The sequence below is a fragment of the Oncorhynchus nerka genome, unplaced genomic scaffold, assembly GCF_034236695.1.
Source record: "Oncorhynchus nerka isolate Pitt River unplaced genomic scaffold, Oner_Uvic_2.0 unplaced_scaffold_906, whole genome shotgun sequence".
In the NCBI taxonomy this organism is placed as follows: Eukaryota; Metazoa; Chordata; class Actinopteri; order Salmoniformes; family Salmonidae; genus Oncorhynchus; species Oncorhynchus nerka.
The window spans coordinates 214,911-234,910 of NW_027040395.1; the positions used below are offsets into that span (position 1 = coordinate 214,911).

General features: G+C 46.5%; 1 protein-coding gene across 1 annotated transcript in view; it reads left to right on the top strand.

The window, feature by feature from the left end:
* The window catches only part of LOC135570746 (protein sidekick-1-like), a gene marked incomplete at its 5' end in the record, with an annotated part of 232,699 nt that overhangs the window by 206,108 nt on the left and 6,591 nt on the right, over positions 1-20,000 (top strand). Inside the window, 2 exon segments of the mRNA XM_065016697.1 lie at positions 1,945-2,070; positions 12,033-12,197. Coding sequence (XP_064872769.1) covers positions 1,945-2,070; positions 12,033-12,197 — 291 coding nt within the window.

Genomic DNA, 20,000 nt, shown 5'->3' on the forward strand with positions numbered 1-20,000 from the left:
ACACAATAACCAGGCTATATACATACCTACACAATAACCAGGCTATATACATACCTACACAATAACCAGGCTATATACATACCTACACAATAACCAGGCTATATACATACCTACAAAATAACCAGGCTATATACATACCTACACAATAACCAGGCTATATACATACCTACACAATAACCAGGCTATATACATACCTACACAATAACCAGGCTATATACATACCTACACAATAACCAGGCTATATACATACCTACACAATAACCAGGCTATATACATACCTACACAATAACCAGGCTATATACGTACCTACACAATGGAAGGCTATATACATACCTACACAATGGAAGGCTATATATAGGGGGCACCGGCACAGCGCCAGTGTGCGGGGGTACAGGTTAGAGGTCATTTGTACATGTCGGTGGGGGTGAAGTGACTATGCATAGATAATAAACAGCAAATAGCAGTAGTGTACAAAAGGGGGGGGTGTCAATGTAAATTGTCCGATGGTAATTTTATGAATTGTTCAGCAGTCTTATTGCTTGGGGGTAGAAGCTGTTGAGGAGCCTTTTGGTCCTTGACTTGGCGCTACGGTACCTTGTGAGTACCTTGTGAGTCTCTGACAATTTTTGGGGCCTTCCTCTGACACCAGCTAGTATAGAGGTCCTGGATGGCAGGCAGCTTGGCCCCAGTGATGTACTGGGCCGTTCTCACTACCCTGTGTAGCGCCTTACGGTCAGATGCAGAGCAGTTGCCGTACCAGGCGGTGATGCAACCGGTCAAGATGCTCTCGATGGTGCAGCTGTAGAACCTTTTGAGGATCTGGGGACCCATGCCAAATCTTTCTAGTCCAGGATCCAGTTGCAGAGGGAAGTGTTTAATCCCAGAGTCCTTAGCTTAGTGATGAGCTTCGTGGGCACTATGCTGTTGAACGCTGAGTTGTAGTCAATGAACAGCATTCTCACAGAGGTGTTCCTTTTGTCCAGGTGAGAAAGGGCAGGGTGGAGGGCATCTGTGGATCTGTTGGGGCGGAATGCGAATTGGATTGGGTCTAGGGTGTCCGGGAGGATGCTGTTGATGTGAGCCACGCTGTTGATGTGAGCCACGATCAGCACTTCATGGCTACCGACATGAGTCCCATGGGGCGGTAATCATTTAGGCAGGATCCCTTCGCTTCCTTGGGCACAGGGACTGTGTTGGTCTGCTTGAAACATGTAGGCATTACAGACTCTGTCAGGGAAAAATGTCAGTGAAGACACTTGACAGTTGGTCAGCGCATGCTTTGAGTACATGTCCTGGTAATCTGTCTGTCCCAGTGGCTTTGTAAATGTTGACCTGTTTAAAGGTTTTGTTCACATCGACTACCGAGAGCATTATCACACAGTCATCCAGAACAGCTGGTGGTCTCGTGCATGCTTCAGTGTTGCTTGTCTTGAAGCGAGCATAAAAGGCATTTGGCTCGTCTGGTAGGCTCGCGTCAATGGGCAGGTCGCATCAGGGTTTCTCTTTGTAGTCCGTAATAGTTTTCAAGCCCTGCCACATCTGACGAACGTTAGAGCCGGTGTAGTAGGATTCAATCTTTATCCTGTATTGATGCTTTGCTTGTTTGATGGTTCGTCTGAGGGCATAGCGGGATTTTTTACAAGCGTCCGGATTAGTCTCCCGATCCTTGAAAGTTCTAGCCTTTATGTGGATATTGCCTGTAATCCATGGCTTCTGGTTGGGATATGTACGTACAGTCACTGTGGGGATACACTTATTGATGAAGCCAATGACTGAGGTGGTATATTCCTTAATGCCATGTGTATGTGAAGTGTGTGAGGTGTGTGTTAAGTGTGTTAGGTTTATGTGTGTTCAGCTCCAGACCTGCTATACACACCAACATCCCCAACATCTACAAGTTTCTGTGTTTATATGGTCTGAATGGCTCCTCCCTCTCTCCCCCAGGCACCCCTGGTTCGCCCATGGAGATGTCAGTCACCAAGTCCTCCTCGGCGCTGACCATTCATTGGTCGGAGGGAGACGCGGGGGCGGGACCTGTCATAGGTTACATCATCGAGGCTCGTCCCTCAGGTGAGCAAGCGAATGTGCGTCTGTGGTGTGTGTCTGTGGTGTGTGTGGTGGGCGGGGTGTGTCTCTCTTCCCTCTCCTTCTCATTTCCCTCCTGCTATCTTCCCTCCTTCTATCTTCCCTCTCATTCTATCTACCCTCTCCTTCTATCTTCCCTCTCCTTCTATCTTCCCTCTCCTTCTCTCTTCCCTCTCCTTCTATCTTCCCTCTCCTTCTATCTTCCCCCTCCTTCTCTCTTCCCTCTCCTTCTATCTTCCCTCTCCTTCTATCTTCCTCTCCTTCTCTCTTCCCTCTCCTTCTATCTTCCCTCCTTCTATCTTCCATCTTTCTCTCCTTCTATCTTCCCTCTCCTTCTATCTTCCCTCATTCTATCTTCCCTCTCCTTCTATCTTCCCTCTCCTTCTATCTTCCCTCTCCTTCTATCTTCCTCTCCTTCTATCTTCCCTCTCCTTCTATCTTCCCTCACCTTCTATCTTCCCTCTCCTTCTATCTTCTCTCCTTCTCTCTTCCCTCTCCTTCTATCTTCCTCTCCTTCTCTCTTCCCTCTCCTTCTATCTTCCCTCTCTTCCCTCTCCTTCTATCTTCCCTCTCTTCCCTCTCCTTCTCTCTTCCTCTCCTTCTATCTTCCCTCCTTCTATCTTCCCTCTCCTTCTCTCTTCCCTCTCCTTCTATCTTCCCTCTCCTTCTATCTTCCCTCTCCTTCTATCTTCCCTCCTTCTATCTTCCCTCCTTCTCTCTTGCCTCTCCTTCTATCTTCCCTCTCCTTCTATCTTCCTCCTTCTCTCTTCCCTCTCCTTCTATCTTCCCTCTCCTTCTATCTTCCCTCTCCTTCTATCTTCCCCCATGTTCTATTTTCCCTCCTTCTATCTACCCTCTCCTTCTATCTTCCTCTCCTTCTCTCTTCCCTCTCCTTCTATCTTCCCTCTCCTTCTATCTTCCCCCTCCTTCTCTCTTCCCTCTCCTTCTATCTTCCCTCTCCTTCTATCTTCCTCTCCTTCTATCTTCCTCTCCTTCTATCTTCCCTCCTTCTATCTTCCATCTTCCTCTCCTTCTATCTTCCCTCTCCTTCTATCTTCCCTCATTCTATCTTCCCTCTCCTTCTATCTTCCCTCTCCTTCTATCTTCCCTCTCCTTCTATCTTCCTCTCCTTCTATCTTCCCTCTCCTTCTATCTTCCCTCTCCTTCTATTTTCCCTCCTTCTATCTTCCCTCTCCTTCTATCTTCTCTCCTTCTCTCTTCCCTCTCCTTCTATCTTCCTCTCCTTCTCTCTTCCCTCTCCTTCTATCTTCCCTCTCTTCCCCTCCTTCTATCTTCCCTCTCCTTCTATCTTCCCTCCTTCTCTCTTCCCTCTCCTTCTATCTTCCCTCTCCTTCTATCTTCCCCCTTGTTCTATTTTCCCTCCTTCTATCTACCCTCTCCTTCTATTTTCCCTCTCCTACTATCTTCCCTCTCCTTCTCTCTTCCCTCTCCTTCTATCTTCCCTCTCCTTCTATCTTCCCTCCCTCCTCCTATCTTCCTTCATTCTATCTTCCCTCTCATTCTATCTTCTCTCCTTCTCTCTTCCCTCTCCTTCTATCTTCCTCTCCTTCTCTCTTCCCTCTCCTTCTATCTTCCCTCTCTTCCCTCTCCTTCTATCTTCCCTCTCTTCCCTCTCCTTCTCTCTTCCCTCTCCTTCTATCTTCCCTCCTTCTATCTTCCCTCTCCTTCTCTCTTCCCTCTCCTTCTATCTTCCTCTCCTTCTATCTTCCCTCTCCTTCTATCTTCCCTCCTTCTATCTTCCCTCCTTCTCTCTTGCCTCTCCTTCTATCTTCCCTCTCCTTCTATCTTCCCTCCTTCTCTCTTCCCTCTCCTTCTATCTTCCCTCTCCTTCTATCTTCCCTCTCCTTCTATCTTCCCCATGTTCTATTTTCCCTCCTTCTATCTACCCTCTCCTTCTATCTTCCCTCTCCTTCTATCTTCCCTCTCCTTCTATCTTCCCTCTCCTTCTATCTTCCCCCTCCTTCTCTCTTCCCTCTCCTTCTATCTTCCCTCTCCTTCTATCTTCCTCTCCTTCTATCTTCCTCTCCTTCTATCTTCCCTCCTTCTATCTTCCATCTTCCTCTCCTTCTATCTTCCCTCTCCTTCTATCTTCCCTCATTCTATCTTCCCTCTCCTTCTATCTTCCCTCTCCTTCTATCTTCCCTCTCCTTCTATCTTCCTCTCCTTCTATCTTCCCTCTCCTTCTATCTTCCCTCTCCTTCTATTTTCCCTCCTTCTATCTTCCCTCTCCTTCTATCTTCTCTCCTTCTCTCTTCCCTCTCCTTCTATCTTCCTCTCCTTCTCTCTTCCCTCTCCTTCTATCTTCCCTCTCTTCCCTCTCCTTCTATCTTCCTCTCCTTCTATCTTCCCTCCTTCTCTCTTCCCTCTCCTTCTATCTTCCCTCTCCTTCTATCTTCCCCCTTGTTCTATTTTCCCTCCTTCTATCTACCCTCTCCTTCTATTTCCCTCTCCTACTATCTTCCCTCTCCTTCTCTCTTCCCTCTCCTTCTATCTTCCCTCTCCTTCTATCTTCCCTCCCTCCTCTATCTTCCTTCATTCTATCTTCCCTCTCATTCTATCTTCCCTCCTTCTCTCTTCCCTCTCCTTCTATCTTCCCTCTCATTCTATCTTCCCTCCTTCTATCTTCCCTCTCCTTCTCTCTTCCCTCTCCTTCTATCTTCCCTCTCCTTCTATCTTCCCTCTCCTTCTATCTTCCTCTCCTTCTATCTTCCCTCCTTCTATCTTCCATCTTCCTCCCCTTCTATCTTCCCTCTCCTTCTATCTTCCCTCATTCTATCTTCCCTCCTTCTATCTTCCCTCTCCTTCTATCTTCTCTCCTTCTATCTTCCCTCTCCTTCTATCTTCCTCTCCTTCTCTCTTCCCTCTCCTTCTATCTTCCCTCTCTTCCCTCTCCTTCTATCTTCCCTCTCTTCCTCTCCTTCTCTCTTCCCTCTCCTTCTATCTTCCCTCCTTCTATCTTCCCTCTCCTTCTCTCTTCCCTCTCCTTCTATCTTCCCTCTCCTTCTATCTTCCCTCCTTCTATCTTCCCTCTCCTTCTATCTTCCCTCTCCTTCTATCTTCCCTCTCCTTCTATCTTCCCTCTCCTTCTATCTTCCCTCTCCTTCTATCTTCCCTATCCTTCTATCTTCCCTCTCCTTCTATCTTCCCTCTCCTTCTATCTTCCCTCCTTCTATCTTCTCTCCTTCTCTCTTCCCTCTCCTTCTATCTTCCTCTCCTTCTCTCTTCCCTCTCCTTCCATTTTCCCTCTCTTCCCTCTCCTATCTTCCCTCTCCTTCTATCTTCCCTCCTTCTATCTTCCCTCTCCTTCTATCTTCCTCTCCTTCTCTCTTCCCTCTCCTTCTATCTTCCCTCTCTTCCCTCTCCTTCTATCTTCCCTCTCCTTCTATCTTCCCTCTCCTTCTATCTTCCCTCCTTCTATCTTCTCTCCTTCTCTCTTCCCTCTCCTTCTATCTTCCTCTCCTTCTCTCTTCCCTCTCCTTCCATTTTCCCTCTCTTCCCTCTCCTATCTTCCCTCTCCTTCTATCTTCCCTCCTTCTATCTACCCTCTCCTTCTATTTTCCCTCTCCTTCTATCTTCCCTCTCCTTCTATCTTCCCTCTCCTTCTATCTTCCCTCCCTCCTCCTATCATCCTTCCTTCTTTCTTCCCTCTCCTTCTATCTTCCCTCTCCTTCTATCTTCTCTCCTTCTATCTTCCCTCTCCTTCTATCTTCCCTCTCCTTCTATCTTCCCTCTCCTTCTATTTTCTCTCCTTCTCTCTTCCCTCTCCTTCTATCTTCTCTCCTTCTCTCTTCCCTCTCCTTCTATCTTCCCTCTCTTCCCTCTCCTTCTATCTTCCCCTCTCTTCCCTCTCCCTCTCTCTTCCCTCTCCTTCTATCTTCCCTCCTTCTATCTTCCCTCTCCTTCTCTCTTCCCTCTCCTTCTATCTTCCCTCTCCTTCTATCTTCCCTCTCCTTCTATCTTCCCTCCTTCTCTCTTCCCTCTCCTTCTATCTTCCCTCTCCTTCTATCTTCCCTCTCCTTCTATCTTCCCCATGTTCTATTTTCCCTCCTTCTATCTACCCTCTCCTTCTATCTTCCCTCTCCTTCTATCTTCCCTCTCCTTCTCTCTTCCCTCTCCTTCTATCTTCCCTCTCCTTCTATCTTCCCCCTCCTTCTATCTTCTCCTCTCCTTCTATCTTCCCTCTCCTTCTATCTTCCTCTCCTTCTATCTTCCTCTCCTTCTATCTTCCCTCCTTCTATCTTCCATCTTCCTCTCCTTCTATCTTCCCTCTCCTTCTATCTTCCCTCATTCTATCTTCCCTCTCCTTCTATCTTCCCTCTCCTTCTATCTTCCCTCTCCTTCTATCTTCCTCTCCTTCTGTCTTCCCTCTCCTTCTATCTTCCCTCTCCTTCTATTTTCCCTCCTTCTATCTTCCATCTCCTTCTATCTTCTCTCCTTCTCTCTTCCCTCTCCTTCTATCTTCCTCTCCTTCTCTCTTCCCTCTCCTTCTATCTTCCCTCTCTTCCCTCTCCTTCTATCTTCCCTCTCCTTCTATCTTCCCTCTCCTTCTATCTTCCCTCCTTCTCTCTTCCCTCTCCTTCTATTTTCCCTCTCCTTCTATCTTCCCTCTCCTTCTCTCTTCCCTCTCCTTCTATCTTCCCTCTCCTTCTATCTTCCCCATGTTCTATTTTCCCTCCTTCTATCTACCCTCTCCTTCTATCTTCCCTCTCCTTCTATCTTCCCTCTCCTTCTCTCTTCCCTCTCCTTCTATCTTCCCTCTCCTTCTATCTTCCCCCTCCTTCTCTCTTCCTCTCCTTCTATCTTCCCTCTCCTTCTATCTTCCTCTCCTTTTATCTTCCTCTCCTTCTATCTTCCCTCCTTCTATCTTCCATCTTCCTCTCCTTCTATCTTCCCTCTCCTTCTATCTTCCCTCATTCTATCTTCCCTCTCCTTCTATCTTCCCTCTCCTTCTATCTTCCCTCTCCTTCTATCTTCCTCTCCTTCTGTCTTCCCTCTCCTTCTATCTTCCTCTCCTTCTATTTTCCCTCCTTCTATCTTCCCTCTCCTTCTATCTTCTCTCCTTCTCTCTTCCCTCTCCTTCTATCTTCCTCTCCTTCTCTCTTCCCTCTCCTTCTATCTTCCCTCTCTTCCCTCTCCTTCTATCTTCCCTCTCCTTCTATCTTCCCTCTCCTTCTATCTTCCCTCCTTCTCTCTTCCCTCTCCTTCTATTTTCCCTCTCCTTCTATCTTCCCTCTCCTTCTCTCTTCCCTCTCCTTCTATCTTCCCTCTCCTTCTATCTTCCCTCCCTCCTCCTATCTTCCTTCATTCTATCTTCCCTCTCATTCTATCTTCCCTCCTTCTCTCTTCCCTCTCCTTCTATCTTCCCTCTCATTCTATCTTCCCTCCTTCTATCTTCCCTCTCCTTCTATCTTCCCTCTCCTTCTATCTTCCCTCTCCTTCTATCTTCCCCCTCCTTCTCTCTTCCCTCTCCTTCTATCTTCCCTCTCCTTCTATCTTCCCTCTCCTTCTATCTTCCTCTCCTTCTATCTTCCCTCCTTCTATCTTCCATCTTCCTCCCCTTCTATCTTCCCTCTCCTTCTATCTTCCCTCATTCTATCTTCCCTCCTTCTATCTTCCCTCTCCTTCTATCTTCTCTCCTTCTCTCTTCCCTCTCCTTCTATCTTCCTCTCCTTCTCTCTTCCTCTCCTTCTATCTTCCCTCTCTTCCCTCTCCTTATATCTTCCCTCTCTTCCCTCTCCTTATCTCTTCCCTCTCCTTCTATCTTCCCTCCTTCTATCTTCCCTCTCCTTCTCTCTTCCCTCTCCTTCTATCTTCCCTCTCCTTCTATCTTCCCTCTCCTTCTATCTTCCCTCCTTCTATCTTCCCTCTCCTTCTATCTTCCCTCTCCTTCTATCTTCCCTCCTTCTATCTTCCCTTTCCTTCTATCTTCCCTCTCCTTCTATCTTCCCTATCCTTCTATCTTCCCTCCTTCCATCTTCCCTCCTTCTCTCTTCCCTCTCCTTCTATCTTCCCTCTCCTTCTATCTTCCCTCTCCTTCTATCTTCCCTCTCCTTCTATCTTCCCTCCTTCTATCTTCTCTCCTTCTCTCTTCCCTCTCCTTCTATCTTCCTCTCCTTCTCTCTTCCCTCTCCTTCCATTTTCCCTCTCTTCCCTCTCCTATCTTCCCTCTCCTTCTATCTTCCCTCCTTCTATCTTCCCTCTCCTTCTATCTTCCCTCTCCTTCTATCTTCCCTCTCCTTCTATCTTCCTCTCCTTCTATCTTCCCTCCTATCTTCCTCCCCTTCTCTCTTCACTCTCCTTCTATCTTCCCTCCTTCTATCTTCCTCTCCTTCTATCTTCCCTCCTTCTATCTTCCCTCTCCTTCTATCCTCTCTCCTTCTCTCTTCCCTCTCCTTCTATCTTCCTCTCCTTCTCTCTTCCCTCTCCTTCTACATTTACATTTACATTTAAGTCATTTAGCAGACGCTCTTATCCAGAGCGACTTACAAATTGGTGCTTTCACCTTATGACATCCAGTGGAACAGCCACTTTACAATAGTGCATCTAGGTCTTTTAAGGGGGGGGAGGGGAGAAGGATTACTTTATCCTATCCTAGGTATTCCTTAAAGAGGTGGGGTTTCAGGTGTCTCCGGAAGGTGGTGATTGACTCCGCTGTCCTGGCGTCGTGAGGGAGTTTGTTCCACCATTGGGGGCCAGAGCAGCTCTCAGTTTTGACTGGGCTGAGCGGGAACTGTACTTCCTCAGTGGTAGGGAGGCGAGCAGGCCAGAGGTGGATGAACATCAGTGCCCTTGTTTGGGTGTAGGGCCTGATCAGAGCCTGGAGGTACTGAGGTGCCGTTCCCCTCACAGCTCCTAGGCAAGCACCTAGCGGATCGACTTCAACTGGAAGCCAGTGGAGAGAGCGGAGGAGCGGGGTGACCTGAGAGAACTTGGGAAGGTTGAACACCAGACTCTGCGGCGTTCTGGATGAGTTGTAGGGTTTAATGGCACAGGCAGGGAGCCCAGCCAACAGCGAGTTGCAGTAATCCAGACGGGAGATGACAAGTGCCTGGATTAGGACCTGCGCCGCTTCCTGTGAGGCAGGGTCATACTCTTCGGATGTTGTAGAGCATGAACCTACAGGAACGGGCCACCGCCCTTGAGAACGACAGGGTGTTGTCCAGGATCACGCCAAGGTTCTTAGCGCTCTGGGACGAGGACACAATGGAGTTGTCAACCGTGATGGCGAGATCATGGAACGGGCAGTCCTTCCCCGGGAGGAAGAGCAGCTCCGTCTTGCCGAGGTTCAGCTTGAGGTGATGATCCGTCATCCACACTGATATGTCTGCCTCTCATGCAGAGATCTTCGCCACCTGGTCGTCAGAAGGGGGAAAGGAGAAGTTTAATTGTGTGTCGTCTGCATAGCAATGATAGGAGAGACCATGTGAGGTTATGACAGAGCCAAGTGACTTGGTGTATAGCGAGAATAGGAGAGGGCCTAGAACAGAGCCCTGGGGGACACCAGTGGTGAGAGCACGTGGTGAGGAGACACATTCTCGCCACGCCACCTGGTAGGAGCGACCTGTCAGGTAGGACTCTCAATCAAGCGTGGGCCGCCCGGAGATGCCCAACGGAGAGGGTGGAGAGGAGGATCTGATGGTTCACAGTATCGAAGGCAGCCGATAGGTCTAGAAGGATGAGAGCAGAGGAGAGAGAGTTAGCTTTAGCAGTGCGGAGCGCCTCCGTGATACAGAGAAGAGCAGTCTCAGTTGAATGACTAGTCTTGAAACCTGACTGATTTGGATCAAGAAGGTCATTCTGAGAGAGATTCCCGGGAGAGCTGGGCTAAACGGCACGTTCAAGAGTTTTGGAGAGAAAAGAAAGAAGGGATACTGGTCTGTAGTTGTTGACATCGGAGGGATCGAGTTAGGTCTTTTTCAGAAGGGGTGCAACTCTCGCTCTCTTGAAGACGGGAGGGACGTAGCCAGCGGTCAGGGATGAGTTGATGAGCGAGGTGAGGTAAGGGAGAAGGTCACCGGAGATGGTCTGGAGAAGAGAGGAGGGGATAGGGTCTCTCGGGCAGGTTGTTGGGCGGCCGGCCGTCACAAGACGCGAGATGTCATCTGGAGAGAGAGGGGGAGAAAGAGGTCAGAGCACAGGGTAGGGCAGTGTGAGCAGAACCAGCGGTGTCGTTTGACTTAGCTCGAGGATCGGATGTCGTCGACCTTCTTTTCAAAATGGTTGACGAAGTCATCTGCAGAGAGGGAGGAGGGGGAGGGGAGGAGGATTCAAGAGGGGAGGAGAAGGTGGCAAAGAGCTTCCCTAGGGTTAGAGGCAGATGCTTGGAATTTAGAGTGGTAGAAAGTGGCTTTCAGCAGAGACAGAGGAGGAAAATTATAGAGGAGGGAGTGAAAGGATGCCAGGTCCGCAGGGAGGCGAGTTTTCCTCCATTTCCGCTCGGCTGCCCGGAGCCCTGTTCTATCTTCCCTCTCTTCCCTCTCCTTCTATCTTCACTCTCTTCCGTCTCCTTCTCTCTTCTCCTTCTATCTTCCCTCTCCTTCTATCTTCCCTCCTTCTATCTTCCCTCTCCTTCTCTCTTCCCTCTCCTTCTATCTTCCCTCTCCTTCTATCTTCCCTCTCCTTCTATCTTCCCTCCTTCTATCTTCCCTCTCCTTCTATCTTCTCTCCTTCTCTCTTCCCTCTCCTTCTATCTTCCTCTCCTTCTCTCTTCCCTCTCCTTCTATTTTCCCTCTCTTCCCTCTCCTTCTATCTTCCCTCTCCTTCTATCTTCCCTCCTTCTATCTTCCCTTTCCTTCTATCCTCCCTCTCCTTCTATCTTCCCTCTCCTTCTATCTTCCCTCCTTCTATCTTCCCTCTCCTTCTATCTTCTCTCCTTCTCTCTTCCCTCTCCTTCTATCTTCCTCTCCTTCTCTCTTCCCTCTCCTTCTATTTTCCCTCTCTTCCCTCTCCTTCTATCTTCCCTCTCCTTCTATCTTCCCTCCTTCCTTCTTCCCTCCTTCTCTCTTCCCTCTCCTTCTATCTTCCCTCTCCTTCTATCTTCCCTCTCCTTCTATCTTCCCTCTTGTTCTATCTTCCCTCCTTCTATCTTCCCTCTCCTTCTATCTTCCCTCTCCTTCTATCTTCCCCCTTGTTCTATTTTCTCTCCTTCTATCTTCCCTCTCCTTCTATCTTCCCTCCTTCTATCTTCCCTCCTTCTCTCTTCCCTCTCCTTCTATCTTCCCTCTCCTTCTATCTTCCCTCTTGTTCTATCTTCCCTCCTTCTATCTTCCCTCTCCTTCTATCTTCCCTCTCCTTCTATCTTCCCCCTTGTTCTATTTTCCCTCCTTCTATCTTCCTCTCCTTCTCTCTTCCCTCTCCTTCTATTTTCCCTCTCTTTCCTCTCCTTCTATCTTCCCTCCTTCTATCTTCCCTCATTCTATCTTCCCTCTCCTTCTATCTTCCCTCTCCTTCTATCTTCCCCCTTGTTCTATTTTCCCTCCTTCTATCTTCCCTCTCCTTCTATCTTCCCTCTCCTTCTATCTTCCCTCTCCTTCTATCTTCCTCTCCTTCTATCTTCCTCTCCTTCTATCTTCCCTCCTATCTTCCTCTCCTTCTCTCTTCCCTCTCCTTCTATCTTCCCTCCTTCTATCTTCCCTCCTTCTATCTTCCTCTCCTTCTAGCTTCCTCTCCTTCTCTCTTTCCTCTCCTTCTCTCTTTCCTCTCCTTCTCTCTTTCATCTCCTTCTCTCTTTCCTCTCCTTCTTTCTTTCCTCTCCTTCTCTCTTCCCTCTCCTTCTCTCTTTCCTCTCCTATTTTTCCTATCCTTCTTTCACTAATGATATTTACACTTCCTTTTACATTCTCTCACTACCCTCCTTCTCTCTTCCTCCTTCTCTCTCTTCCTCTCCTCTTCCCCTCTCTCTTCCCCGTCTCTCGCTCGCTCTTCAGATGAAGGGATGTGGGACTCGTTTGTCAGGCTCCTCCCCCCCAGCAGTAGGTCAGTAACCGTGGAGATGGACCGTCTGAGGTCAGGGGTCGGATATGAGTTCCGTGTCATCGCTGTCAATCGCTACGGTTATGGAGAACCTAGCACGCCGTCCACCGCGCTCGCTGGTAAACACACACACACACACACACACACACACACACACACACACACACACACACACACACACACAGACACACACACACACACACACACACACACACACAGTAACACACACACACACACACACACACACACAGTAACACACACACACACACACACACACACACACACACACACACACACACACACACACACACAGACACACACACACACACACACACACACACACACACACACACACACACAGTCTCTGTGTTAACGCTGTGCTGCCATCTAGTGTCAGACTGAAGCAGCTCCAGCTGTAACAGTATCAACAGCATCCTGTCACCAGACTGGTTATAAAGGCCTTCATAACAGTGATATGTCTCCATCCTGTCTCCAGACTGGTTATAAAGGCCTTCATAACAGTGATATGTCTCCCATCCTGTCTCCAGACTGGTTATAAAGGCCTTCATAACAGTGATATGTCTCCAGACTGGTTATAAAGGCCTTCATAACAGTGATATGTCTCCAGACTGGTTATAAAGGCCTCCATAACAGTGATATGTCTCCCATCCTGTCACCAGACTGGTTATAAAGGCCTTCATAACAGTGATATGTCTCCAGACTGGTTATAAAGGCCTTCATAACAGTGATATGTCTCCAGACTGGTTATAAAGGCCTTCATAACAGTGATATGTCTCCATCCTGTCTCCAGACTGGTTATAAAGGCCTTCATAACAGTGATATGTCTCCAGACTGTCTCCAGACTGGTTATAAAGGCCTCCATAACAGTGATATGATATGTTCCAGACTGGTTATAAAGGCCTTCATAACAGTGATATGTCTCCATCCTGTCTCCAGACTGGTTATAAAGGCCTTCCTAACAGTGATATGTCTCCAGACTGTCTCCAGACTGGTTATAAAGGCCTCCATAACAGTGATATGTCTCCAGACTGGTTATAAAGGCCTTCCTAACAGTGATCTGTCTTGTCCTGTCACCAGACTGGTTATAAAGGACCATAACCTTCTATGTCTCCAGAGTGGTGGTTAACTGTATGGTCCTGTCTCTGATTGGTCTGATCATGATCCTCATGTTGGTGTTCAGCCTCCAGACTGGTTATAAAGGCCTTCCTAACTGATATGTCTCCAGACTGGACTGGTTATAAACCACAAGTACAGACTGGTTATAAAGGCATAACAGTGTACACATCACCTCCAGACACACCTAATAACAGGTACACACCTAATCCAGACAGGTACACACCTAATACACAGTGATATGTCTCCACCTAATATAAAGGCCTTACACACTGTCTAATCACAGGCTGTTACCCTTCCTGAAGTACACAGGTTGGTCCTGTCTCTGATTGGTCATCATGATCCTCATTACACACACCTACACACCTAATACACAGGTACACAGCTAAGCACAGGTACACATACCTAATACACAGGTACACACACCTACACACCTAATACACAGGTACACACCTAATACACAGGTACACACCTAATACACAGGTACACACCTAATACACAGGTACACACACCTAATACACAGGTACACACCTAATACACAGGTACACACACCTAATACACAGGTACACACCTAATACACAGGTACACACACCTAATACACAGGTACACACCTAATACACAGGTACACACACCTAATACACAGGTACACACACCTACACACCTAATACACAGGTACGCACCTAATACACAGGTACACACACCTAATACACAGGTACACACACCTACACACCTAATACACAGGTACACACCTAATACACAGGTACACACCTAATACACAGGTACACACACCTACACACCTAATACACAGGTACACACACCTACACACCTAATACACAGGTACACACACCTACACACCTAATACACAGGTACACACACCTACACACCTAATACACAGGTACACACACCTACACACCTAATACACAGGTACACACCTACAGACACACCTACACACACCTAATACACAGGTACACACACCTACAGACCTAATACACAGGTACACACACACCTACACGCCTAATACACAGGTACACACACCTACACACACCTACACACCTAATACACAGGTACACACCTAATACACACCTACACACCTAATACACAGGTACACACACCTACACACCTAATACACAGGTACACACCTAATACACACCTACACACCTAATACACAGGTACACACCTAATACACACCTACACACCTAATACACAGGTACACACCTACACACCTAATACACAGGTACACACACCTACACACCTAATACACAGGTACACACACCTACACACCTAATACACAGGTACACACACCTACACACCTAATACACAGGTACACACACCTACACACCTAATACACAGGTACACACACCTACACACCTAATACATACAGTGCCTTGCGAAAGTATTCGGCCCCCTTGAACTTTGCGACCTTTTGCCACATTTCAGGCTTCAAACATAAAGATATAAAACTGTATTTTTTTGTGAAGAATCAACAACAAGTGGGACACAATCATGAAGTGGAACGACATTTATTGGATATTTCAAACTTTTTTAACAAATCAAAAACTGAAAAATTGGGTGTGCAAAATTATTCAGCCCCCTTAAGTTAATACTTTGTAGCGCCACCTTTTGCTGCGATTACAGCTGTAAGTCGCTTGGGGTATGTCTCTATCAGTTTTGCACATCGAGAGACTGAATTTTTTTCCCATTCCTCCTTGCAAAACAGCTCGAGCTCAGTGAGGTTGGATGGAGAGCATTTGTGAACAGCAGTTTTCAGTTCTTTCCACAGATTCTCGATTGGATTCAGGTCTGGACTTTGACTTGGCCATTCTAACACCTGGATATGTTTATTTTTGAACCATTCCATTGTAGATTTTGCTTTATGTTTTGGATCATTGTCTTGTTGGAAGACAAATCTCCGTCCCAGTCTCAGGTCTTTTGCAGACTCCATCAGGTTTTCTTCCAGAATGGTCCTGTATTTGGCTCCATCCATCTTCCCATCAATTTTAACCATCTTCCCTGTCCCTGCTGAAGAAAAGCAGGCCCAAACCATGATGCTGCCACCACCATGTTTGACAGTGGGGATGGTGTGTTCAGAGTGATGAGCTGTGTTGCTTTTACGCCAAACATAACGTTTTGCATTGTTGCCAAAAAGTTCAATTTTGGTTTCATCTGACCAGAGCACCTTCTTCCACATGTTTGGTTTGTGTCCCAGGTGGCTTGTGGCAAACTTTAAACGACACTTTTTATGGATATCTTTAAGAAATGGCTTTCTTCTTGCCACTCTTCCATAAAGGCCAGATTTGTGCAATATACGACTGATTGTTGTCCTATGGACAGAGTCTCCCACCTCAGCTGTAGATCTCTGCAGTTCATCCAGAGTGATCATGGGCCTCTTGGCTGCATCTCTGATCAGTCTTCTCCTTGTATGACCTGAAAGTTTAGAAGGACGGCCAGGTCTTGGTAGATTTGCAGTGGTCTGATACTCCTTCCATTTCAATATTATCGCTTGCACAGTGCTCCTTGGGATGTTTAAAGCTTGGGAAATCTTTTTGCATCCAAATCCGGCTTTAAACTTCTTCACAACAGTATCTCGGACCTGCCTGGTGTGTTCCTTGTTCTTCATGATGCTCTCTGCGCTTTTAACGGACCTCTGAGACTATCACAGTGCAGGTGCATTTATACGGAGACTTGATTACACACAGGTGGATTGTATTTATCATCATTAGTCATTTAGGTCAACATTGGATCATTCAGAGATCCTCACTGAACTTCTGGAGAGAGTTTGCTGGACTGAAAGTAAAGGGGCTGAATAATTTTGCACGCCCAATTTTTAATACACAGGTACACACACCTACACACCTAATACAAAGGTACACACACCTACACACCTAATACACAGGTACACACCTACACACCTAATACACAGGTACACACACCTACACACCTAATACACAGGTACACACACCTACACACCTAATACACAGGTACACACACCTACACACCTAATACACAGGTACGCACCTAATACACGGGTACACACCTAATACACAGGTACACACGCCTACACACCTAATACACAGGTACACACCTAATACACAGGTACACACACCTAATACACAGGTACACACATAATACACACCTACACACCTAATACACAGGTACACATCTAATACACAGGTGCACACCTAATACACAGGTACACACCTAATACACAGGTACACACACCTAATACACAGGTACACACCTAATACACAAGTACACACACCTAATACACAGGTACACACACCTACACACCTAATACACAGGTACACACACCTAACACACCTAATACACAGGTACACACACCTAATACACTACACACCTAATACACAGGTGCACACACCTACACACCTAATACACAGGTACACACACCTACACACCTAATACACAGGTACACACACCTAATACACAGGTACACACACCAAGTACACACACCTAATACACAGGTACACACACCTACACACCTAATACACAGGTACACACACCTACACATACACAGGTACACACCTAATACACAGGTACACACACCTAATACACAGGTGCACACACCTACACACCTAATACACAGGTATACACCTAATACACAGGTACACACACCTAATACACAGGTACACACCTAATACACACCTACACACCTAATACACAGGTACACATCTAATACACAGGTGCACACCTAATACACAGGTACACACCTAATACACAGTACACACACCTAATACACAGGTACACACCTAATACACAGGTACACACCTACACACCTAATACACAGGTACACACACCTAATACACAGGTACACACCTAATACACAAGTACACACACCTAATACACAGGTACACACACCTACACACCTAATACACAGGTACACACACCTAATACACAGGTACACACACCTAATACACAGGTACACACACCTACACACCTAATACACAGGTACACACACCTACACACCTAATACACAGGTACACACACCTAATACACAGGTACACACACCTAATACACAGGTGCACACACATACACACCTAATACACAGGTACACAAACCTAATACACAGGTACACACAATTAATACACAGGTACACACACCTCACACCTAATACACACCTCACACCTAATACACACCTCACACCTAATACACAGGTACACACACCTACACACCTAATACACAGGTACACACACCTAATACACAGGTACACACACCTAATACACAGGTACACACACCTACACACCTAATACACAGGTACACACACCTACACACCTAATACACAGGTACACACACCTAATACACAGGTACACACCTAATACACAGGTACACACACCTAATACACAGGTACACACACCTACACACCTAATACACAGGTACACACACCTACACACCTAATACACAGGTACACACACCTAATACACAGGTGCACACACCTACACACCTAATACACAGGTATACACCTAATACACAGGTACACAAACCTAATACACAGGTACACACAATTAATACACAGGTACACACACCTCACACCTAATACACACCTCACACCTAATACACAGGTATACACCTAATACACAGGTACACACACCTAATACACAGGTGCACACACCTACACACCTAATACACAGGTATACACCTAATACACAGGTACACACACCTAATACACAGGTACACACCTAATACACACCTACACACACACCTAATACACAGGTACACATCTAATACACAGGTGCACACCTAATACACAGGTACACACACACTACACACACCTAATACACAGGTACACACCTAATACACAGGTACACACACCTACACACCTAATACACAGGTACACACACCTAATACACAGGTACACACTCTAATACACAAGTACACACACCTAATACACAGGTACACACCTACACACCTAATACACAGGTACACACACCTAATACACACACACACCTAATACACAGGTACACACACCTACACACCTAATACACACCTACACACACCTACACACCTAATACACAGGTACACACACCTAATACACAGGTACACACACCACACAGGTGCACACACATACACACCTAATACACAGGTATACACCTAATACACAGGTACACAAACCTAATACACAGGTACACACAATTAATACACAGGTACACACACCTCACACCTAATACACACCTCACCCCTAATACACACCTCACACCTAATACACAGGTACACACACCTCACACCTAATACACAGGTACACACACCTAATACACAGGTACACACACCTAATACACAGGTACACACACCTACACACCTAATACACAGGTACACACACCTACACACCTAATACACAGGTACACACACCTAATACACAGGTACACACCTAATACACAGGTACACACACCTAATACACAGGTACACACACCTACACACCTAATACACAGGTACACACACCTACACACCTAATCTGTACACACACCTAATACACAGGTACACACACCTAATACACAGGTGCACACACCTACACACCTAATACACAGGTATACACCTAATACACAGGTACACACACCTAATACACAGGTACACACCTAATACACACCTACACACCTAATACACAGGTACACATCTAATACACAGGTGCACACCTAATACACAGGTACACACCTAATACACAGGTACACACACCTGTCACAGGTCACACCTAATCAGGTACACACACCTACACACCTAATACACAGGTACACACACCTAATACACAGGTACACACCTAATACACAAGTACACACCTAATACACAGGTACACACACCTACACACCTAATACACAGGTACACACACCTAATACACAGGTACACACACCTAATAGTCAGGTACACACACCTACACACCTAATACACAGGTACACACACCTACACACCTAATACACAGGTACACACACCTAATACACAGGTACACACACCTAATACACAGGTGCACACACATACACACCTAATACACAGGTATACACCTAATACACAGGTCAAACCTAATACACAGGTACACTCTAATACACAGGTACACACACTCACACCTAATGTCACACCTCACTCCCTAATACACACCTCACACCTAATCAGGTACACACACCTCACACCTAATACACAGGTACACACACCTAATACACAGGTACACACACCTAATACACAGGTCACACCTACACACCTAATACACAGTTACACACACCTACACACCTAATACACAGGTACACACACCTAATACACAGGTACACACCTAATACACAGGTACACACACCTAATACACAGGTCACACACCTACACACCTAATACACAGGTACACACACCTACACACCTAATACACAGGTACACACACCTAATACACAGGTGCACACACCTAATACACTGTACACACCTAATCTGTACACACACCTAATACACAGGTACACACACCTACACACCTAATACACAGGTACACACACCTAATACACAGGTACACACACCTAATACACTGTCTGCCTTTCTACACACACCTACACACCTAATACACAGGTACACACACCTACACACCTAATACACAGGTACACACACCTAATACACAGGTACACACACCTAATACACAGGTGCACACACATACACACCTAATACACAGGTATACACCTAATACACAGGTACACAAACCTAATACACTGTACACACAATTAATTTGTCACACCTCACACCTAATACACACCTGCCTAATACACACCTCACACCTAATACACAGGTACACACACCTACACACCTAATACACAGGTACACAC